The sequence below is a fragment of the Rosa chinensis genome, chromosome 5 (assembly GCF_002994745.2).
Source record: "Rosa chinensis cultivar Old Blush chromosome 5, RchiOBHm-V2, whole genome shotgun sequence".
Classification (NCBI taxonomy): Eukaryota; Viridiplantae; Streptophyta; class Magnoliopsida; order Rosales; family Rosaceae; genus Rosa; species Rosa chinensis.
Genome location: NC_037092.1, coordinates 4,738,079 through 4,758,839, shown reverse-complemented (window position 1 = coordinate 4,758,839; position 20,761 = coordinate 4,738,079). Strand labels below are relative to the sequence as shown.

Genomic DNA, 20,761 nt, shown 5'->3' with positions numbered 1-20,761 from the left:
CCATCAAAGCCATACTCGCCACATGACACTTCTCGTGGTTCAAGTCTGATCAAGATCAAGCCTCTATAGCACTTGATCATCCGTCGTCTTCAACAAAGTAAATCCTCTACAAGTTCTTCATCAAGCTCATGGAGAATCAACAAGCACCAAACACACGTGCCGGTTCGTCCCCTACCAAAGCCGAAGAACGCTCACCACGTGACACAACTCGTGGCCTAAATCCAATCAAGATCAATCTACAACCCTTGGTCAATCGTCTTCCTCAAATCGTCAACATAGCAAGAAGTTCACACTGCAACCGTTTGATTCAAGATCAAGTGCTCGCCACCCTTGGATCAAATCAACGTCAGAGATCGAATCAGATTCTTGTGAAAGAGCATCTACAGAGATTGTAATCCTCAAATTCATTAATAAAAATATATTATTTTGTACACGTGTCATTCTTTCATTCGTTGCAGGATTTTCGTGTTTACACTTGTATAATATGAAAATTGAAAACATCTAATTCAAAATCAAATCACTTATCATGTACGACAGGATTCAACTTTATATTCCTAACAATAACTGCTTTTGTCTTAGTCGCTCTATCTAGCAATAACTCGTATTTCATGAAGAAAAATGGTGGTTAGTTGCACTCATATGATGTTGGCTTTAATTCATCCTACGTACCTCTTACATTTGTTTGATTTACCAAGTCTATGGAAAAATTAAAATCAGGGGTGTTAATTACTTATACGTGTTGGAAGTAGTCACTCTTGCTCAGTAACAAGCACAACAAATTGGAAGAAACGATCCAGTAAATTGTAAAAATATAGATATTGAAGGAGTACAGCGTATAACATGCGCTTGTTTTAACAAAAACTCTGAAAAAAAAAAAAAAAAAAAAAAAAAAAAAAAAACTCTGAAATTTTCTCCTAATCAAGTATCATTGAGTAGGTGATTAGGAAAATTCATTTAAATATTGTATAACCATTAACCAACAACACCATAGCCATTATTAACGCTTGATTTTCTTGCCAATAAGGGCCTTATTTTAGATAGAGATTAAAAGGGTTTTACATTCTCTATTTGGCTATGGACTTCTACTTGGTTTGCCTATAGTATATACCATGACTAAGAGCGAAATCTTCTTGCGCCGTCAATTTGGATATGGGACGATCTCCGTCATCAGTTATCATCACTAGTACTGTGACAATCACTTAATCATCGAGCAGAAGGCAGAGATTCCCCAAGGAGAAAAGAGGTGAATAAAGCCAGTGAGTTGCTTGGTTTGAAGCAAGGAACTGCATGCCCGGCTCCTCTGAATGTTGCAAATGTAAGCCCCTTATATTCTTGAAACCACCCACTCACCTACGTACCATATATACCAAACCTTATACAAATAAAGATTAGACTTAAAGTGAGAGAATTAATGGAACTGGTATATAGTTTTGTAGAACTGACGTAGATCAAATTCACGTGATTTCCATTGTTAAGGCTTGCTAAAGCTGATTACCTGCTTTTGGTGGTACCACGGTGTCCATGCTTTTGTAATAGGCAGTCCCAGAGCACTTATGCTATATCTCGTGGACAGCACAGGAACTCTTCCATCCGTGTCTCCACTTAATTATCCATAAGACAAAACCATAATCAGTTAAGGTGGTTTAAGATTAATTCATCGTATAATATATATCCCTCAAAATTATTGATGTTAATTAGGCAGGCAACATATGTGTATAAATAAGTTTAAATGTACCTGTACACCCATATTCTCATTCCTGCTGCAATGAGTTTCTTGTATATAGGAAGAACAGATGGCTTTGAATCAACCCACTCATGAAATATTTTGGTACTGCAACGAAATTAGGTAAACAAAATTGTATTAGCAAATTGCCACTTGTTGAGTGCAGTCTGGATATAACTAGCAATCTTGGCAAACGTGGTCAAATCAAGTATTGTTGCTAGCTATGTCCAAAATAGTCCGAGGGAGATGGGATTAATTACCTGCAGATGCTCCAGTTCTTGAGCTGGGGACCATTACTAACATGGAGGGCCTTTTGCACATCTGCTCTGTTATAGAATTTTCTTGAATAATCATCCAGACACGGATCATAGCCACCCATAATTCTTGGCATCTGATAAAAGAAAAAGACATTTTAAGTCTTTGACTAATTTTAATTGAAGTGTGCCTAAAACATTAGTTGCTCAAAACTGGAAGAATCTAGCTTTGAGCTAATTGAAGTTTAAGTGTGCCTAAATTATCATTTGAAATCTTCACTCACCATTGTAGATGTGTGCTTCATCATCATTACTTGCATCGAACCATCATTTGAACTTGCTGTATCACCGATGCAGACTGAGGTATAAAGGCTGTAAATGTCTATCTCCTTGTATTGTTTTAGTACTTCATCCACAGCTTGAGCACAGATCTTATTACTCCAAGTATCACCGTCAAAATCACAGTTTTCGCTTATAACTTTGTGAGTTTCGTCTGATATCACAGCATGACTCCAAGCATAATCCACTATACCTCTCCAATCCTCAGCATCTGATGTTTCAGGATTACCCAGCTGCACATCATATACAAGAAAACACTTTAATTCAAAATACACAGCGCACAGACTACACTGAAAAAGTGTTTCCCAAAGGATCATACCAGGACTCCCTTGAGATCAATATGGAGGGAAGGATCTGTATTCTTGTCATTGATGAGCTCGGCCAGCTCCGGAACATATTTTCCTGTTAACAAATTAAGATATGAAGAATCTGAGTACAGTAACAAATTCGATTGCAGCACATCGTTGATAGGTGAGGGTTTGAGGGATTGAGAATGACCTATTTACCTGCATAACTCTCCCCTGCAATGTAGAAGGTTCTTGTTCTGTATGATGGGAACTTGAGAAACCACTTGTGCAGAAACGCATATGCATCATTTGCTGAATTGAGTAGTCCAAATAAATAGAATGAATAACAAATTATATTAAAACGTTACAAAATCTTACTAATATCTTGATTAGGCCTCACCATATGCGTGAAAAATTGAATAAATATAGAGCAGTAGAATTGTAAAGGGAACACATCTGTTAGAGAAGCTTGTAGCAATCAATACTCTTTAAGTAACTCACCTGTAAAGGCATCTCCGAGATTATCATAATCAGTAGTTGTATTGGAGTATGAAAAGCCAACCCCAACTGGAGATTCCAAGAACAGCATGTTGGCCTCTGCTTCATCATAGCATCAAATTTAACATATTACTACAACTTTGTGATCATAAAATGGAGTACCATATGGTACAAAAGCAAATGAGATGTTCAAGTGTACAGAAAAGCATATTTGCAATCTAACTGATTTGATTAAAGTGTGAAGCAGCATCCCATAGCCCATAGGCCATACCTTTATTCCATGAGTAGTTATTAAATCTAAGTCCATGGCCATCAGTTTCCACTATGAATGGACCAATCTCTTGGGTTGCTCCATATCCCACAGAAGAGCACCCAGGACCTGAAACATATAGCATCTTGTCACCTCAGCATATAGCATGAAGTGCAAAAAAGTGCCTGACCTGATGGATAAATTGCATATATATATTGAAAACTGTGAATGAGTTGGAAAGGAAATAAAAAAATTGATCTCCACTAAAACCAAGTGCATTAGGATTACTACAATATATTCGAATAGAACTTTACGCAATTTTTTATTGGCAGTAATTAACATGTTTAATATTGGGTAACTGTCGAAAGATAAGGCAACATGAAGATATCAAGGAACCTATATATATGCTGGCTTTCTCTTCCACACATATATGATTATGTACTGCTAGTTTGCTACATAGATATCCATATTAAGCTCAGAGATTTGGTCAAAAGATGGAGATAGCATAATGGAACGTGCATGGATGGCTACAAAGATAATTGCAAACTGATGATTAAAAAAAAAAACAAAACTTACTGGTTTGAGTACACATGCAACATCTCCCAAAAACAACCATCCTTAGAGGGTTATGGACATATATATGTGTTTGTGTATCTATACGATTATGTAAGGTTTTATACATATATATTGGTCAGCTCACCTCCATTAAGCCACAAAACAAGAGGTTTTAGATCTGGGTTAGTAGCAGCCTCATAAAACCAGTAAAAGAGAGCCCTGCCATTTGTTTCATTGACAGGGACATAGCCAGCATAGTGCCGGAAGTCTACAGCAGGCTGGCCAGGCAGGTTGGTCACAAGATCCTGACTCGCCAATGAGTTGATCAATTTCTCAGTATTAGACCGCTTCTTTCTAGCATCCGGAACAGGCTTTGGCTCGACCACAGTAAGAGCCAAAATTAGGAAGATAACTGTTGCTTTTACTACTACAAAATTCATACTGAACCAAAAGAAACTTCACTAACTAGTTTAATTAGAGACCCTCCCACAAAACACTGAATGAGATAAAACATAAGCAAATCCTCATGTGTATTTATAGTCATTGGGGATTGAATGGGAACAACTTTATTTTCATTTTTTTAATAGTGCATTACTATATTACACTACGATGATGATATGGAATTTAAAAAGTAGATATGAAAGAAGGTCCTGCGTGGCAATGGAATTTTTAATAATCACGTTGTCAATATTCATATGGCATTGGCATCTGACGTGGGGGGTTTAGGCAGCCCAGCTTCATTCTAGGCTATTAATTCATGGATGAGCAAAGCTGCTGATGAGTGGTGCCTCCATTATTTACTCTTTAATGGTTGTTGATGATATATATATATATATATATATATGTGTGTGTGTGTGTGTGTGTATATATATATATATATATATATATATATAGAGAGAGAGAGAGAGAGAGAGAGAGAGAGAAATGCTCCTAGTGAATTTCAGAATATAATGAATGATATATTCAATCAATTCAGCGAATTTTGTATAGTTTACGTAGATGATGTCCTTATTTTCTCTCAATCTATAGACCAACACCGGAAACACTTGAATCAATTTCTCAATATAGTCAAACTCAACAGCCTAGCTGTATCCGCTTCTAAAGTAAAGCTATTCCAAACCAGCATTAGGAATTCTTAGGATTCAATATCCAGCAATCTGATTAACCCTATTAACAGAGTCATCCAATTCGCAAATAAATTCCCTGATCTTATCTTAGAAAAAACCCAGTTAAAAAGATTCCTAGGTTCATTATATATATATAGTGAATGATTTCAAAAAGTATATCATAAAGAAACCTGGTGTCTACTATCTGCAGATTGCAGAGATCCAGTCCGAGAAAACAGTTAAAAGAGTCTAAATAAAACAGTTTATATGAATACCCTATAAACATTTTGTTAATTACTGAATCTATTATAAGCAAATTAAAAAATATGTTAGGGATACAGATGGTATCATGGTTTGGTAGATAATTGTTGGGATCTGGGTTTGCAGTCTAACAGTAATTAATACTAAAACCCGTCTAAAGTAAGTTGCAATCATATTTATTCTCCTAATATACAGTGTCATGATGCAGATTGATTGGGTTACTCTGGTGCTTTTAAGGTTATTAAGATTCGGGTTATATGTAGTTTAGGGTTTCTAAGGTATGTTTATTATGTGTATTGTACTAATTTAGTACTTAATTATCTTAGTGCTCTATAAATTATGACATTGTAGTCTCTTGGAGACAGATTTAATGAATGAAAAAAAGTTAGCATTGAATCTTGATCTCTGTTAACCTTAACTAAGGAAATCATTTTCTGAAGATAAAAGAATATTATTATCCTTAGCTAAGGTACATCATTTTGATGTTGAAGGCTTGAAGCTACTATTGCAGAGTCTAATAACGACCTAAAGGGTACAATATCATGATTGAAAGAAAGGGATAAATGTCGAGAACACAGCTCGTGGCAATCTCTTGGTGCATATACGAGAGACAATGTTCTTGCTAGTCAATATAACATAGTGGAAAAGACAACGTGGTATATATTCCAAATTGGTGGTGTCATATAAATAAACAGAAAAAGGCAACATGCTCTTAAGAATCTCATCATCACAAAGTAGAAAGATGGATTTTTGTGGCGAACCTTGTGCGTAATGACTCTTGAATCTGATGAAGCAAAGCGGTCATGAAGGGAATGAAAGAATAAACCAATTAAGTTGATGGTTGAACAATGACTTGGATTCCAACTGTTTTTAGTTGAAAATGAGATGGAGATGGTCTGTTAATTGTGAGTTAGATTTGTTAAATCCCAATGTAATACACTTTAGACCAATCATGTATTATAAAGTTCATCATCTGCTTCAGAGATACAACAATTTTCTAACTCAAATTAGCAATTTGCAGAGTTCACCGGCCTAAGTACAGTTCTAGATGTTTAAGACTGAAGATTAATGTAAAGCAGTACCTAAAAGCATTCCTCCCAGTGCCACCTACACATCATCTCTTCAGCACTAGAAGATATATGTATATCCTCGATCAGTGAGGAATTTGCCTCAGACATCTGACTCCAATTTATTTTTTACTAGCCAATAGATCATGTCCACCTACTGCCTTAAGAAACTATTTTTCTTCATCACTTTCTGTGTGTTTCATTTCCACTAAGCGGGATTTTAGTCAATGCAGAGAAAGAGAAGTGGAAGTTAGTGCATAATATGCTCATTAGTTAGGATTTACCTCATAAACATTCAATTCATACGTGTGTGTGTGTGATTGCACATATAGTATATATTTGTGGATCCCAATATGCAACCAGTGCTTAAATACAGTTCTGCAACCAATATGCACAGTGAAGGAGAAGTTTCTGTTAGTGTGAGTCATCGTTCCCTATTAGGAATAGACTACAAGGGAATATATTGTTGTAATTACTTACCTTGTATAGGTTGTGTAGTACAGTAGTACACAATAGTTGTAGTACGATTGTAATCTGTTTATATACACCACATAATAGGTGTAATAATCTATCAGAAATTTATTCTCTCTACCTTGTTATATTTGACTTGGTATCAGAGCAAAGATCCGAGAGGACTTTGTCTCTTTATCTTAAATTTCAGACTATCATCATCGTTTGTCTGCACCCTAGGCGTCCGTCAAAGAACGACCGGTGTCTTCTTCTTTGACTTCGGCGACACCCTCTCATCTCCAGTTCGGCCCCATCGTCTGCACCAGGAGAAGAGCCGCTGGTTTCCAGATCGTGTTCAAACCAGACCTGTCGTTTTTTCCAGATCCGGCGTCGCTGCATCACATCTCTCCGGCGTCGCTGCATCACATCTCTCCGGCGTCGCTGCATCACTTCCAGGTCGATCGATTCCGGCGTCGCTGCCCAGTTCACGGTAGCACTCAGACCGATCCAGCCGGTTCGGCCCTCCTCGATTCAGACGTCTCTGATCCTCTTCGGTTCGTTCTCCGGCACTTCCAGGTCGATCGATTCCAGCCCAATCTGTGGATCGATCCTCACCTCCAGATCGATTCCTCACCTTCAGATCAATCGCTCTTGATCTCTCCCCGGATCTATCTCGACCTTCAGTGAGTCAACTCGCCTCTAACTCGCCTCCTTCAGTGAGTCAACCCACCTACATCAGTGAGTCCGCTCGTCCCGACTCGGTCAACCGACTCGGTCCACACATCCAGCTCGGTCAACCAGGTTTCAAAAAAAAAAAAAAAAATTTGTTGTTACTATTGTTATTCTTATTTCCGCTGCGCACTTTGGGAGTGTATTTTTCTATTTTATTACTGCAATGGGTGGTGATGACAGTGAAGGTCAGGGTTCTAAGGCCAATGAGGTTCAGAAAGTTGAGGTATCTGTTAAGAGCTCAGAAGGTGGTTCTTTTGGAGGTACTAAACTCACTGGTACCAATTTCCGAACATGGAAGAAGATTATGTCCGTTTATCTTCGTGGGATACACAAGATGGGACATGTGACAGGAACAATCAAGGTTCCTCGTGAAGATGACATAGAAGCCTATGCTAAGTGGGAAGATGATGATGGGCTTGTAATGTCTATTTTATTTAGAGCCATGACTGATGATGTGCTACAGATGGTAGAGGAATGTGAAACTGCTGAGGCAATATGGAAGACGTTGGGAGATCTCTATACAAATGAGTCTGATTTTATACAGGTTCATGAACTGATGTGCAAAGCTGCAGGAATGCAACAGAATGGGCAACCAGTGTCAGTGTTTTTCACCAAGCTGAAGAATGTATGGGCTGAAATTGATCAGAAGCGTCCTTGCAAAATCAAGAATCAGGAAGATCTTGTGTGGTACCAGAAGGAGAAGGAGCTAGAAAGGGTTCATGTCTTCCTGAGAGGGCTTGATGAGAAGCATAGCAGTGCCAAGGGAGAATTGCTCAGAATGACAGATCCTCCTAGTTTGAATGCAGCTTTTACATACATCCGCAAGGATGAGTCTCAGCAGGAAAGTGTCAAACATGCATAGGTTGAAGTCTCTATCCTAGCCATTCAAGCCAAGGCACCTGCACCTTTCCCTCAGCAACAGAGTTCAGCCCCACTGCATCAGCAAGGTTTCCCACAAGGCTTCACCAACCGTCCTCGTCCTCAATGCTCCTATTGCAACGATCTTGGGCATGTTCGGGAGACTTGTTGGAAGTTGAACCCACACCTTAAACCTAAAAAGCAAGGTTATCGCCTTAAGGGCAAAGCAGCTGCGGTTCACTTGGTCCAAGAACCGGATTTCTATGGAGTGGCTGGCCAAGATCATCATACAGCAGGTGGAGCTACCCCTACAGCCTCTATAGCTGGTCGAGGTAAAATTGGTATGGCTTTATAGATTTCTAACTTTGTTGGTTCTGATACATGGATTATTGATTCTGGTGCCTCCGACCATATGACTTATGACAAATCATATTTTACTGAATTGTCTTCCCCATCAGTGTCCTATGTAACCAATGCCAATGGTGAGGCTTTTCCTGTGTTAGGGTCAGGGTCGGTGCGTCTTACTCCTACTTTAGAACTTCACAATGTGTTATATGTGCCTGACTTATCTCATCACTTGATATCTGTCCCACAATTGAACACTGAGTCTAAATGCTCTGTAACCTTTTATCCTATGTATGTGATTTTTCAGGATCTTCTCACCAGGGAGATAGTCGGTCGGGGGTATCTGAGGGGCAGGTTATTCCATCTGGATCAGACATACGCAGGAGAGAAACCAGGAGCACAGTCCCGAGCTGCTTTGACTTCGACTTCTGATAAGCTAAGTGAGATTTGGTTGTGGCATCGCCGTTTAGGGCATCCATCTTTTAGTCTTATGAAGAAAACCATGCCTACTTTGTTTATTGGTGTGGATGAGTCAGTTTTACATTGTGAAACATGTGTTTTGGCCAAGAGTCATCGTGCTACTTATTCTTCTAGTATTTCTAATAAAAGTGTCATTCCTTTTGAGTTGATTCATTCTGATGTTTGGGGACCTTCTAGGGAGCCTACTGTATCGGGTATGCGATATTTTGTGTTGTTTGTTGATGATTGTACAAGATTGTCATGGGTTGCTCTTCTTAAAACAAAAGATGAAGTCTTCCCCGCTTTTCAAACCTTTCGTAATCTTGTTCAAACACAATATCATAGCACCATTAAAGTCCTTCGTTCTGACAATGGGGGGGAGTATGTTAATCATGTGTTCCAAGAGTTTTTTAACATTCATGGGATTGTTCACCAAACCACGTGTCCACAAACACCAGAACAGAATGGAGTGTCCGAACGGAAAAACCGTCATTTACTTGATATGGCTCGTGCCCTTCTTTTTAGAGCTCATATGCCTAAGTATCTATGGGGCGATGCTATACATGCTTCCTCTCATCTTATCAATCGTCTTCCATCTAGTGTCCTTCAGGGCAAAATTCCATTTGAGGTTCTCGCCTCTCATGTCTCCTTACCATCCTTTCATAATCTTCCAGCTCGTGTTTTTGGTTGTGTTGCCTTTGTCCATGTACCAAAAAATCAGCGGTCTAAGTTGGATGCCCGGGCCCTTAAGTGTGTGTTTGTTGGCTACGGCGGTCATCAGAAGGGGTACAAGTGCTATCATCCACCCACCAGAAAGTATTATGTCACTATGGATGTTACTTTCTTTGAAGACATGAGTTATTTCTCCTCTTCAGATACAGCTCTTCAGGGGGAGAATTCATATTTTGAAGAGCTATATCATGGAGAGGGGGAGGAATCAGCGGGAGAAGGACCCACAGCTTCCCATCACTCAGCAGCAGAAGCGCCAGTTCCCATCACTCAGAATGAGGTTGAAGACACAACTGCCCCTCCTGCCATCGCTTCTACCCCTGACCCACAGCTTCCTGGTACTGAAGATCACCCATTTGAGGTATGTCCATCCACTGATACTAGTAGTAGTGAGTCTAATGTTGAGTCATATGTGTTACCACATAGGACCACTCGAGGTCAATCAGCCAAAAGATATGAACCTACTCTTACTGCCAAATCAACTTATCCTGTAGCCAACTATATGTCCACTAGGAGGTTGTCTAAGTCATATGAATCATTTGTGAATCAAATATCTGCTGTATCAGTACCTAACAAAGTGCAGGATGCGTTGGGGGATCCAAAGTGGAGGAAGGCTATGGATGAAGAGATGGAGGCGTTGCAGAAGAACAGTACTTGGCAACTTGTGCATCCACCACAAGGCAAGAAGGCTGTAGGCTGTCGTTGGGTGTTTACCGTGAAGCATAATGCAGATGGATCAGTGAATCGATACAAAGCACGTCTTGTAGCAAAGGGATTTACTCAGACGTATGGTATAGACTATGATGAAACTTTTGCTCCTGTTGCCAAGATGAATACTATTCGGGTTCTGCTCTCGTTCGCTGCTAGTTTAAACTGGCCACTCCGACAGTTTGATGTCAAGAATGCATTCCTTCATGGAGAGTTAGCCGAGGAAGTATACATGAGTCTCCCACCAGGGTATGTAGTTGCTTCTCCTGGTGAGTTTGTATGCAAATTGAGAAAGTCTCTGTATGGTCTCAAACAGTCACCTCGTGCTTGGTTTGGAAGATTTTCACAGTTCATGCGAAAGGTTGGTTACAGGCAGAGCAACTCAGACCATACCTTGTTTCTCAAGCATCAACAGGGGAAGGTAACAGCTCTAATTATCTATGTGGATGATATGGTAATCACTGGTAATGACACTGTTGAGATGGATAGACTGCAGAGACAGCTAGCCTCTGAGTTTGAAATGAAAGACTTGGGTGAGCTTAAGTACTTCTTAGGAATTGAGGTAGCCAGGGGGAGAGAAGGAATCTATCTGTGCAAGAGGAAGTATGTCCTTGACTTGCTTACAGAAACAGGTTTGTTGGATTGCAGACCTATTGACACTCCTATTGAGCAGAACCATGGTTTAGCTGAGTATCAAGATCAGGTACCTACTGATCGAGCTCGCTATCAGAGGTTAGTTGGGCGCTTGATTTATTTGGCTCATACCAGACCAGACGTTGCGTATGCAGTGAGCGTGGTGAGTCAGTTCATGCATAATCCGAGTGAGAGTCACATGGATGCTGTTATGCGAATTCTGAAGTACTTGAAGTCAGCTCCAGGTAGGGGAGTACTATTTTCTAAACACAACAACATCCTCGAGGTTTGTGGCTTCACAGATGCAGATTGGGCTGGAAATATCACAGACAGGAGGTCGACATCAGGTTACTTTACCTTTGTGGGAGGTAATCTGGTTACATGGAAGAGTAAGAAACAGAAAGTTGTGGCACGTTCTAGTGTTGAGGCCGAGTATAGAGGTATGGCTCACGGAGTGTGTGAATTGTTGTGGCTAAGAAATCTGTTACGTGATCTGGGTTTCATACTCAAAAATTCCATGCAGCTGTATTGTGACAACAAGGCAGCTATTGACATATCGCAGAATCCAGTACAGCATGATCGTACTAAGCATGTGGAGGTTGATCGTCACTTTATAAAGGAGAAGCTAGATGCCAAAATCATTAGCTTTCCTTTTGTTCCAACTGAAGAGCAACTTGCAGATGTACTTACCAAAGGAGTTTCCAGGAAGGCGTTTTATGACTCACTAAGCAAGTTGGGCATGGTTGATGTATATGCGCCAACTTGAGGGGGAGTGTTAGTGTGAGTCATCGTTCCCTATTAGGAATAGACTACAAGGGAATATATTGTTGTAATTACTTACCTTGTATAGGTTGTGTAGTACAGTAGTACACAATAGTTGTAGTACGATTGTAATCTGTTTATATACACCACAGAATAGGTGTAATAATCTATCAGAAATTTATTCTCTCTACCTTGTTATATTTGACTGTTTCCATAAATTAATGAGAAATTACTCATACTTGGTGTAGCCTTTTTCATCGAGTCCTGAAAGTCTCGAGCTTCCCATGTATTGTAACCCTGTTAGGTAACGAGTGATAAAGATCAGAGACATGATCAGAATTGAGATAAAGCGCATTAATTGCTAATAATAGCTACAGATTAACATTAACTTTACAAATTAAGAAAGTTTGTGTCTAATTTCACCCACTAAATCGCCATGTGACATAGAGAGGATAGGTTGCATTAGAAAATTTACACATACTTTCTTTTACATATATAGAGCATTCAGAAGACAACACAAACATTAGGCTTCTAAATCCAGAGAAAATAGAGTCAAAATAAATAAGAGACAGATTCAGTTGGACTTAACTGGTCTAGCTTCCTCGATGGTAAACAGCCAGAAACACATGATAAACTAGTAACTATATAATGCAAATTAAAGGGTGTCTAGGAGTTCTTTCCACCTCCCATGACTAGGATAATGCAAGCTAGCTAGCCTTGGTCATTACTATACGGATCTGTAGAATGTAGGCATTGTAGAGGCTATTGGTTTTGAGAACCCAGCATCAGATGCACAAAGTTTTCTTGCTCAAGCAAAAAGAACATGAGATAATTCAAAAACAAATATCAAGTGATTAGAATCTTTTTGACTAATATGCTAGCAACATTGAAACCAAGTATTATAATCCTCATCTATTGCCTTCTGTACCAGCTTATGGAGAGGAAATCTTATTGGTTGGAGGGAGAAAAGGAAAAATCAAATTGTTCAGAATCTTTTTGACCTATAAAAATCGATGTCAGCAAGCACCAAGGGCCGTTAATATCCCTATAAGATGATTATCCATATTCCATGTCATTGCTCTTCCAGAACCCAGCTAACTACATTTTAGAAGGGAGGAAGGGGTAGATTTGGATTTATAATATCCACATTTTCCCTACATGGTATATCTTAACCATAAGCAACCATATATATGTTGAAGTTGAACCAGCAAAAACAAATCGTGCTTAAGTCATTATCTAAAATTTAATGTTGGCTTCATTTTTCAGTGCACCCTACAAAAAGACAAATGGGAGACTTGCTATTCTTCTTTTTAGAGGTGATATATCAGAGCATAATGGAGCACAAAAGGACACATTATTATCATGGAAATACTGTGCATGAAGTTCTGCATTGACCAGATTTTAGTTCTGATGGCCCTCTCCCACAGCGCATGTCATTCTTGCCTACCATATACAATTTTGTCTAAATTATGTACTTGATTCTATGAAATTAGATTTACAAAAATAAACAAGCTCTTCCACTACCTTTTATTGTTGGTTGGTCTGAGAGTTATCATCATCATGATGATCCAGGGCTTCTACTCGAAGTGTTTCCCTTGTGCTTTGTGATTATGATGGCGCGATTGGCACCAAGAATTCTCTGGAACATTAGTTATTAATGAAATGAACCTGTACATATGCAACTAATCTGTAGATTTAAAATGAACAGTAGTTATACTTTTCTCTTATTGCATATAGTATGTTTGGTAGTTTAAATCTGTTTCCAGAGTGATTCAAGAAGAGGATCTTCTGCAGATAGTAGAGGCCACACCAGTTTTGAGCTGCTCCTATTAGTGAACCTTTCCAGTTTCTAAATCAACGGTCTGTCTAGGATTACCTAATAGTGGCTTCTGATCATTTTGACCGTATGAGAACTTTTCAAAGCTCTTACCAAGACCCTGAGCACAAGTTCAAAAGAAGAAATAGATAAGCCTATTGACCTGCCTAACATTGGCATCATTGCTCAAATTAGTTGGATAAGCCAGACACATTGGAGAATCTGACCACACTGCGAAAGTGTGCTCCTCTTCTTAGGGTAGTAATTACATATTTCTTCTTAATGTGCCCATTTTCCCTTTTAATACTACCCTTGTTTCCTTAGTGCCCAATGGATCCACTATCAGACTTCCTCCAATAAGACTCCTGATTTTTCAGAGGCACTCCTTTGAACAGTGTGCTTTTTCTTTCTTCTTCCCAGTTCCTTGTTCCAAATCAACTCCAATAGTTCTCTGTTTGTTTATTTCTGTAATCAAGAGTCGCATATTCTTGCGGAAAAAGAGGAAATTATCACCCCAGGAACCCTTTTAATTAGGAGTTGATTTTCTTTCTAACTTTTGCTCTTTACTCATATTGGTACAGGGAGAAAATGATGAAAAACTTGTACCAGTTATATTTGACCAACCAAATTTTCAAGATAATGTAGTTTAGAATCTAGCAGTTTCCGTTCCCCACTACTGCCCAGTGCTATGATAGAAAAGACTTACGAGAGATAAGGAAAAACTTGGCTATCATGTTCATCTGAAAGCAAACTTCCTATATGCGATTTGCCATCCTAATCATGGAATTTATTCGTCACTATTGAATTCGGTTTATATAACTCACCCCTTAGACCTCGAGCTCAGTTTCTTGCTAACTATTCCCTTACTAAAAAATCGATAATATCTTTGAAATTTGCGCGATATTTTCATTTTTTTAGGGTATCGATATATATTTGACTTATTAAGAGAATATCGTGAGAAATTTATTCGAAGTTTTTGCGATATTCCCATGGACTAAAAAATCGATAATATCCGAGAAATTTCTGAGAAATTTTCATTTTTTTAGGGTCTCGATATATCTTTGACTTATTAAGAGAATATCGTGAGAAATTTTTGAAATTTCCGGAAATATTCGCAATTTTAACGATATTTAAGGAAATATTCGAAGGTTTTACGATATTCCCATGAACTAAAAAATCGATAATATCCTTGATATTTTCGTTTTTTAGGGTCTCGATAGATCTTTGACTTATCAAGAGAATACCATGAGAAATTTTCAAAATTTCCAGAAATATTCGAAATTTTAACGATATTTCCGGAAATATTCGAAGTTTTTGCGATATTCCTGATATTCTCCCGAAATTTCGAGATTGTCACCACCTCTCGCGATTTGTGGCTCATGAAAACTAGCCTTGTCCTTATCCAATCTGACCAAACTGAATAACATCTAAAGAGGAAAACTTTAAAAATTTATAGGGTCATGTATCGCTTTTTGAGTCTTTTCTCTCCATGCTTATAAATCTTCTAATTATCTAATTTGCTAGTAAACATTCTTCTCTATTATAAAAAATAATAAAAAAAAACTTTTCATACCATTTTCTATTTCTTTTTATGTTTATTTGAAGACTGATGTTTTTTTTAACATATTGTTGTAGGAGAATAGAATTGTATATTATCATTGATAATAAGAGCCCTTTAAATAGGGAGTTACAAGGTACCCAAAAGGTAATAGAATCCGATTACAATTGAATACCTAAAACACATTCCTATTACAACTCTAAACCCTAGTTTGTAGAGGCACACATTATGTCGATATCCTTCAACACTCCCCCTTGTGCCGCTCAAACTGGGTGATGACGCTTTGATTGTTGCCTCGTTAAAAACCTTGCCAGGTAACAAAAACCCTGTGGGACAAAAATAACCCTGGTCGAAGGACAAAAAGAGCACAACACGTCCTTCACTCTTCGAGATCGAACATGTAGACATCATGCCTCCCCCTGATGTCAATATCTCCCCCTGATTGCTACAATCATGGGAGTTCGGATAACTTTCTCAATCCGATGCTCTTCACATGTTTCTCGAAAGTGGATTTTGGTAACGACTTAGTAAATAAGTCCGCTACATTATCCTCTGATCGGATTTGGTTCATTTCAATATTTAGAAATGCTTGTTGTCATTTCGATGGAGGGGAGGAAGAGCACGGAAGGTGGCATTTTGCCTTGTGGGGTCCGATCCCACACTTCCGTCATCTCTTTTCTCTGTAGGGATAGAATAAGTCCATATCAATCGTACCTCTCAAATATCGGAAGATTGTCTTTATACCAATCTAATGGAGTTGCGTTGGCGCGGGGCTATGTCTAGCCAACAAGTTCATAATAATTGAGGTGTCCGGTCTTGTATTGTGCTAAGTACAATAATGCGCCTATTGTACATAATAAGCACTTCTGCTATTAACACGTCTTCGTCATCATCCCTGGGACGAAACGGATCCCTTTTAGGGCCAAGACTACGGACGACCATGGTGCATCTTTGACTTTATCAAAAATGTCTATTGACACGGTATACAAGTTCTGAATCTAGACAAAACCGTGTTCTCCCAAGGTCCTTCCTCTCAAACTCGGATTTCAGGTGTTCAGCGGTTTCCCTTAACTCTCAAGGGTTCCAATTATGTTTATCAACATAAACCGTGACAATTGCAAATCCGGAACTTGTCATGGAAACGCGTGGGCATAGTTCATCATATCCCTTCCCAATCAAGTAGTCATTTTATTGAGCATTTCAACCTCGTTGCAAATGCGCTCCGTGGTCTAGAGCCACTTGACTTGGGTAAATAAAGTCCACAAGAACCTTCATTATATTATGTATCTAGATCCCCATAGAGATACATAGTGACCACATTCGTTAGCTGCATGTTCAGTTATTTGGAAACTACCAAACTGATAAGGTAGTGGAGTGCAATGACATCCATTACGAGAGAATATGTCTTCTCGTAGTCGATTCCAGGGCGTTGTGAGAAACCTTGCGCCATAAGGCGAGATTACCCTCTCTTTTTCTCATCACGCTATCTAACGAAGACCTATTAATGTCAATAGGTTTTATGTTAGGAGGTATTGGCATCTCAGGCCCGAATCCTTCCTCTTCGTTAGTGAATCCAATTCAACCTGGATCGCATCTTTCCATTTAGGCCAAGTTTCTCTACGTTGGCATTCTTCAACAGAGTAAGGTTCGATGTCATTGGTCTCAATAATTCCACGTCCTCATGTACACTAGTGTAGTTCGTAGAGATCTCTATATTCTTAGGAATTGGTTCTAACATTGAGGCGTCCCCCAACGATGTCTCTTGAACATAACCACAATCCAAAATATTCTCATGAGACGGATTATGAGTATCAATGATCAATGGATCAAGTTGTGCCAAACTCGCTCTCTTCTTAGGGCGAGAATCCATCGAACCTATGGGTCTCCTACTCTCTCTAGCAGAACTCATGGCCTATGACGTCATTATGCCACTTTTGTGGCGTCACCATACTACCATCCATGGTAGTGGTGCAGTACCCATCTTCTCTGGGTGGCACCATGTCTTCTTGTGGGGACATCAATTCTTGCAGCAGGTATATGTGATCTCGTCACTTTTAGGGGATCAAGATGAGACATAGTGGGGACAGACCAAGACAATTCCTGTCGTTCCTGTTGAACATTGACGTTCTAATCTCCCCCTAACGACGGGAAGACTGTCTCATCAAAGTGACAATTCGCAAATCCAGCGAAATAGAGATCGCCTGTCAAGGGTTCTACATAGCGGACTTATAGTTGGAGACTCATGTCCAACAAATATATATATGCATTCGTTGCAATGACTCATGTTGATGCGCTGTGGCGACGCAATTGGCACATGAACCGCACACTCAAATATGCATAAATTCGAGATATTAAACTCGAACCCAGTCACTTGCTGTAACGCAAATAAAAGTTGGGTGGCGGCTATGAGTCGTAGACGAATTAGCATAGCTGCATGCGTTATTGCATAACCCAAGCGGAAATATTGGTGCGCGTTACCAATGTCCGGGCTACCATTGTAGTCGTTTAATGGTGGCTTTTCCGCGAGACCAATTGGGTGTGTACATGGGAATATGATACTTGATATCAATACCCAATGATATGCAATAGTCATCGAAAACTGTCGATGTAAACTCTCTAGCATTATCAAGTCAAATTGACTGAATGGGATGATCTGGGTAGTGAGCCCGTAGCCATATGTTATGTGCTAGGAGTGTAGTATAAGCAGCATTACGAGTGGATAATGGCACAACACGTGACCAGCGTGTTTGCGTATCAACCAACACCATAAAACATCTATATGGTCAGCAAGTTGGTTGATCAAATCCATAGAATTCCCTTAGATTCTTTGTGAGAATGGAATTATTTCCTCAATCTCCTTTGCATAGGATGGTCTCAATCCTAAATAACAGGCTTTACAGAACGAAACATGGGCTTTATAATAAACCAATAAAGGTTTTGGTGAAGCCATAGTGTCACAATAGACTTGAGAAGTAGAGAGAGGAGTTTATGGCGTCAATGCCATGTATTTGCCGCAGGGGTAGGCGGCACTGGCCATGTATGGCCTGTCTTTGCACAATCATGGCGCCATGAGGCGCATGTACAGCTCCTCGAACCAATTCTTGGTTCTTACTTTTCTTCGTTCTGAAAATGGATGTCCGTGTAAAGTTTTTAATACACGGATCATCATGTCAAAGCCTATATGTGTCAAAATCCCATAAGTCGTCTCTCATGACATAGTTGGATTCAATAACTCAAATAGTGGTTGCATACAACCCACTTAGAGCGACACATAAGTTTCTTTAATACTCGTTTATGTCCGTAGTCATTAGAGGTGATGCAAAGGAACTCTGTCCATTCTCATAATGTGTTTCCACATGAAAACCATTGGCTCTATAAAGTTCGAATTAAGGTATGTCCAAGACATTAAGTAAAAGAATTGACACTTTATTAATAGCCAATGATTACATCAAAGTTTCCAAAGTCTAATCCAAAATAAAATCAAAGTAAGACACATTGTAGTCACTCTATCCATTTGGTAACTCCAATCAAATATGACCAGGAAAGTAGAGAGAGATGTTGGTGGAGCAAGGCTCTCTTAAGTACCAATAATCTCAATGACTTTCCTAGACATCACATTTTATTGGGTCCGCCACATAAGAAAGAGTTTAAGACAATTGTCATTTATTGACTAAGGCAAATTGCCATTACAAAAGTTTTTGGAAAAATAAAAAGGACTAATCTAATCAAAGTCTGTTGCATCCATGTGCATTTCATCCTCAGCTTTGAAGTCCTCTATGGTGAGATTGACATCTCCACCATCTTCTTCTTCTTCTGCAAGGTACACTTCTTGCTCTCTCAGGTCCCTATATGCCCTGTAGCTTGCAGCTAGTTCCTCGCTTGCCTTGCATTGCTTGAACCAATGCTCAATTGATCCACATCGATGACACTCATCATTGCGGTTGCCTCCCTTTAATTGAGGTGCACGTTGTGCACGTTGCGGGCGTTCCCTAGGAGGGTTGGTGCCACCACCACGACCCATTGAGCCACCATTACGACTAGGGATACCACGACCCCCTCTCCCACGTGTGGCATTACCACCACGTGTATCCGCACCAAACTTGCGGTTTCCTTCCTGGTTAGGGCGGTTATATGGGCCCAAACGTCCCTCATGTCCCCCATTCTTAGGGTACCGCTCCTTGCGCCCTCCTTTGGGTGCATTATAATTCGCCTCATGAACTCTCTTAGTTCCAATGGGCCTTGAATTATAATTCCTCACGAGTAAGTTATCATGTTTCTCAGCTACTGATGGAACCTCGTGATCCGTCCAGCATTGACTTCAGTACGGTATTGCTTTGATACCACAATGGCTGAAACGGGGAAGGTGGAGAGAGTTTTCTCAATTAGCTCTTGCTCTGTGACAGGTTGTCCACAAAACCTCAACATGGACTGTATGCGAAGAGCTTCTGAATTATATTCAGCAACAGACTTGAAGTCAGCAAAGCGCAGATTGTTCCATTGAACCTTCAAGTCAGGGAGGAGGGAATCTTGGACATTGCCAAAGCGCTCTTCTAGCGCTACCCATAGCTCTCTTGCATCCTTGATCGACATATACTCCAATCTGAGTGCCTTGTCCATATGGCGTCGCATCAAGATAACTGCTTGAGCATGCTTTGTAGATGTTCGGTTGAACATAAGATCCGGGTTAGGTGCCTGGATTATGGGTAATATTCCCTTTGAAGTGAGATGGTTCTCAACATCGGTTACCCAACTGTGGTAATCCGAGCCTGTTGAGTCAAGCATGGGAAAGTCGAGTCTAGGTTCATTCGACATCCTGAAAATAAGAAGAGAAGATAAATTAGTTTCGGAGCTAAACTTCCACGAAAACTAAAATAATAAGATTTCCGAGCTATGCTACCAAGAAATCAATTTCCAAGAATCTCTTTTGGATTAGACCAACAATGATGTTTTAATATGGTCACAATTTGATGCTTACGGACGCTCTTAGTCCAAGCATGGTGAACGCTCTTAGTTCACACGAACACTCTTAGTTCGTTTAATTATGAACACTCTTAGTTCATACGAACACTCTTAGTTCATACGAACACTCTTAGTTCGTTAAGCGTGAATCCCCACAATTCCGCTTTGTTAAATACTCAAAAATCATTTGGCAACATATATTCCAATATTATGCAGAAAATAAAAGGAATTTAAATACAAGAAAGCAGCAACCTTAATTATAAAAACTTACGTGATTGTTCTTGGCTTGAAGACACGCGCGTGTTGATGCAGGCGTGTAGTTGGAATCTGGTTGGAAATTGGCAGTTGGTGGCTGCCCTTCTCCCTTCCTTTTTTTTTCTTTCTTCCTTCTCCTTGTTCTTTTTTTTTTTCT

General features: G+C 39.5%; 1 protein-coding gene across 3 annotated transcripts; it reads right to left on the bottom strand.

Annotated features, from left to right (window-relative positions):
- Nucleotides 1–915: 915 nt before the first annotated feature.
- LOC112166445 (serine carboxypeptidase-like 31) lies at nt 916–4,418 on the bottom strand. 3 transcript variants are annotated; one of them, XM_040506924.1, is made up of 10 exons: nt 4,052–4,418; nt 3,373–3,480; nt 3,105–3,200; nt 2,823–2,915; nt 2,636–2,718; nt 2,292–2,549; nt 1,984–2,114; nt 1,736–1,831; nt 1,496–1,601; nt 916–1,350 (listed from the first exon to the last, which is right to left on the bottom strand). In XM_040506924.1, the coding sequence occupies exons 1-10, from the start codon at nt 4,344–4,346 to the stop codon at nt 1,204–1,206; spliced, it is 1,413 nt and encodes a 470-aa protein (XP_040362858.1). In that variant the 5' UTR covers nt 4,347–4,418; the 3' UTR covers nt 916–1,203. The 3 variants fall into 3 exon arrangements, with proteins under 3 accessions (XP_040362858.1, XP_024159057.1, XP_024159058.1); XM_024303289.2 differs by having other exon boundaries at nt 918–1,350; nt 2,262–2,549; nt 4,052–4,417; XM_024303290.2 differs by having other exon boundaries at nt 1,194–1,372; nt 2,262–2,549.
- Between the last annotated feature and the right edge of the window lie 16,343 nt (nt 4,419–20,761).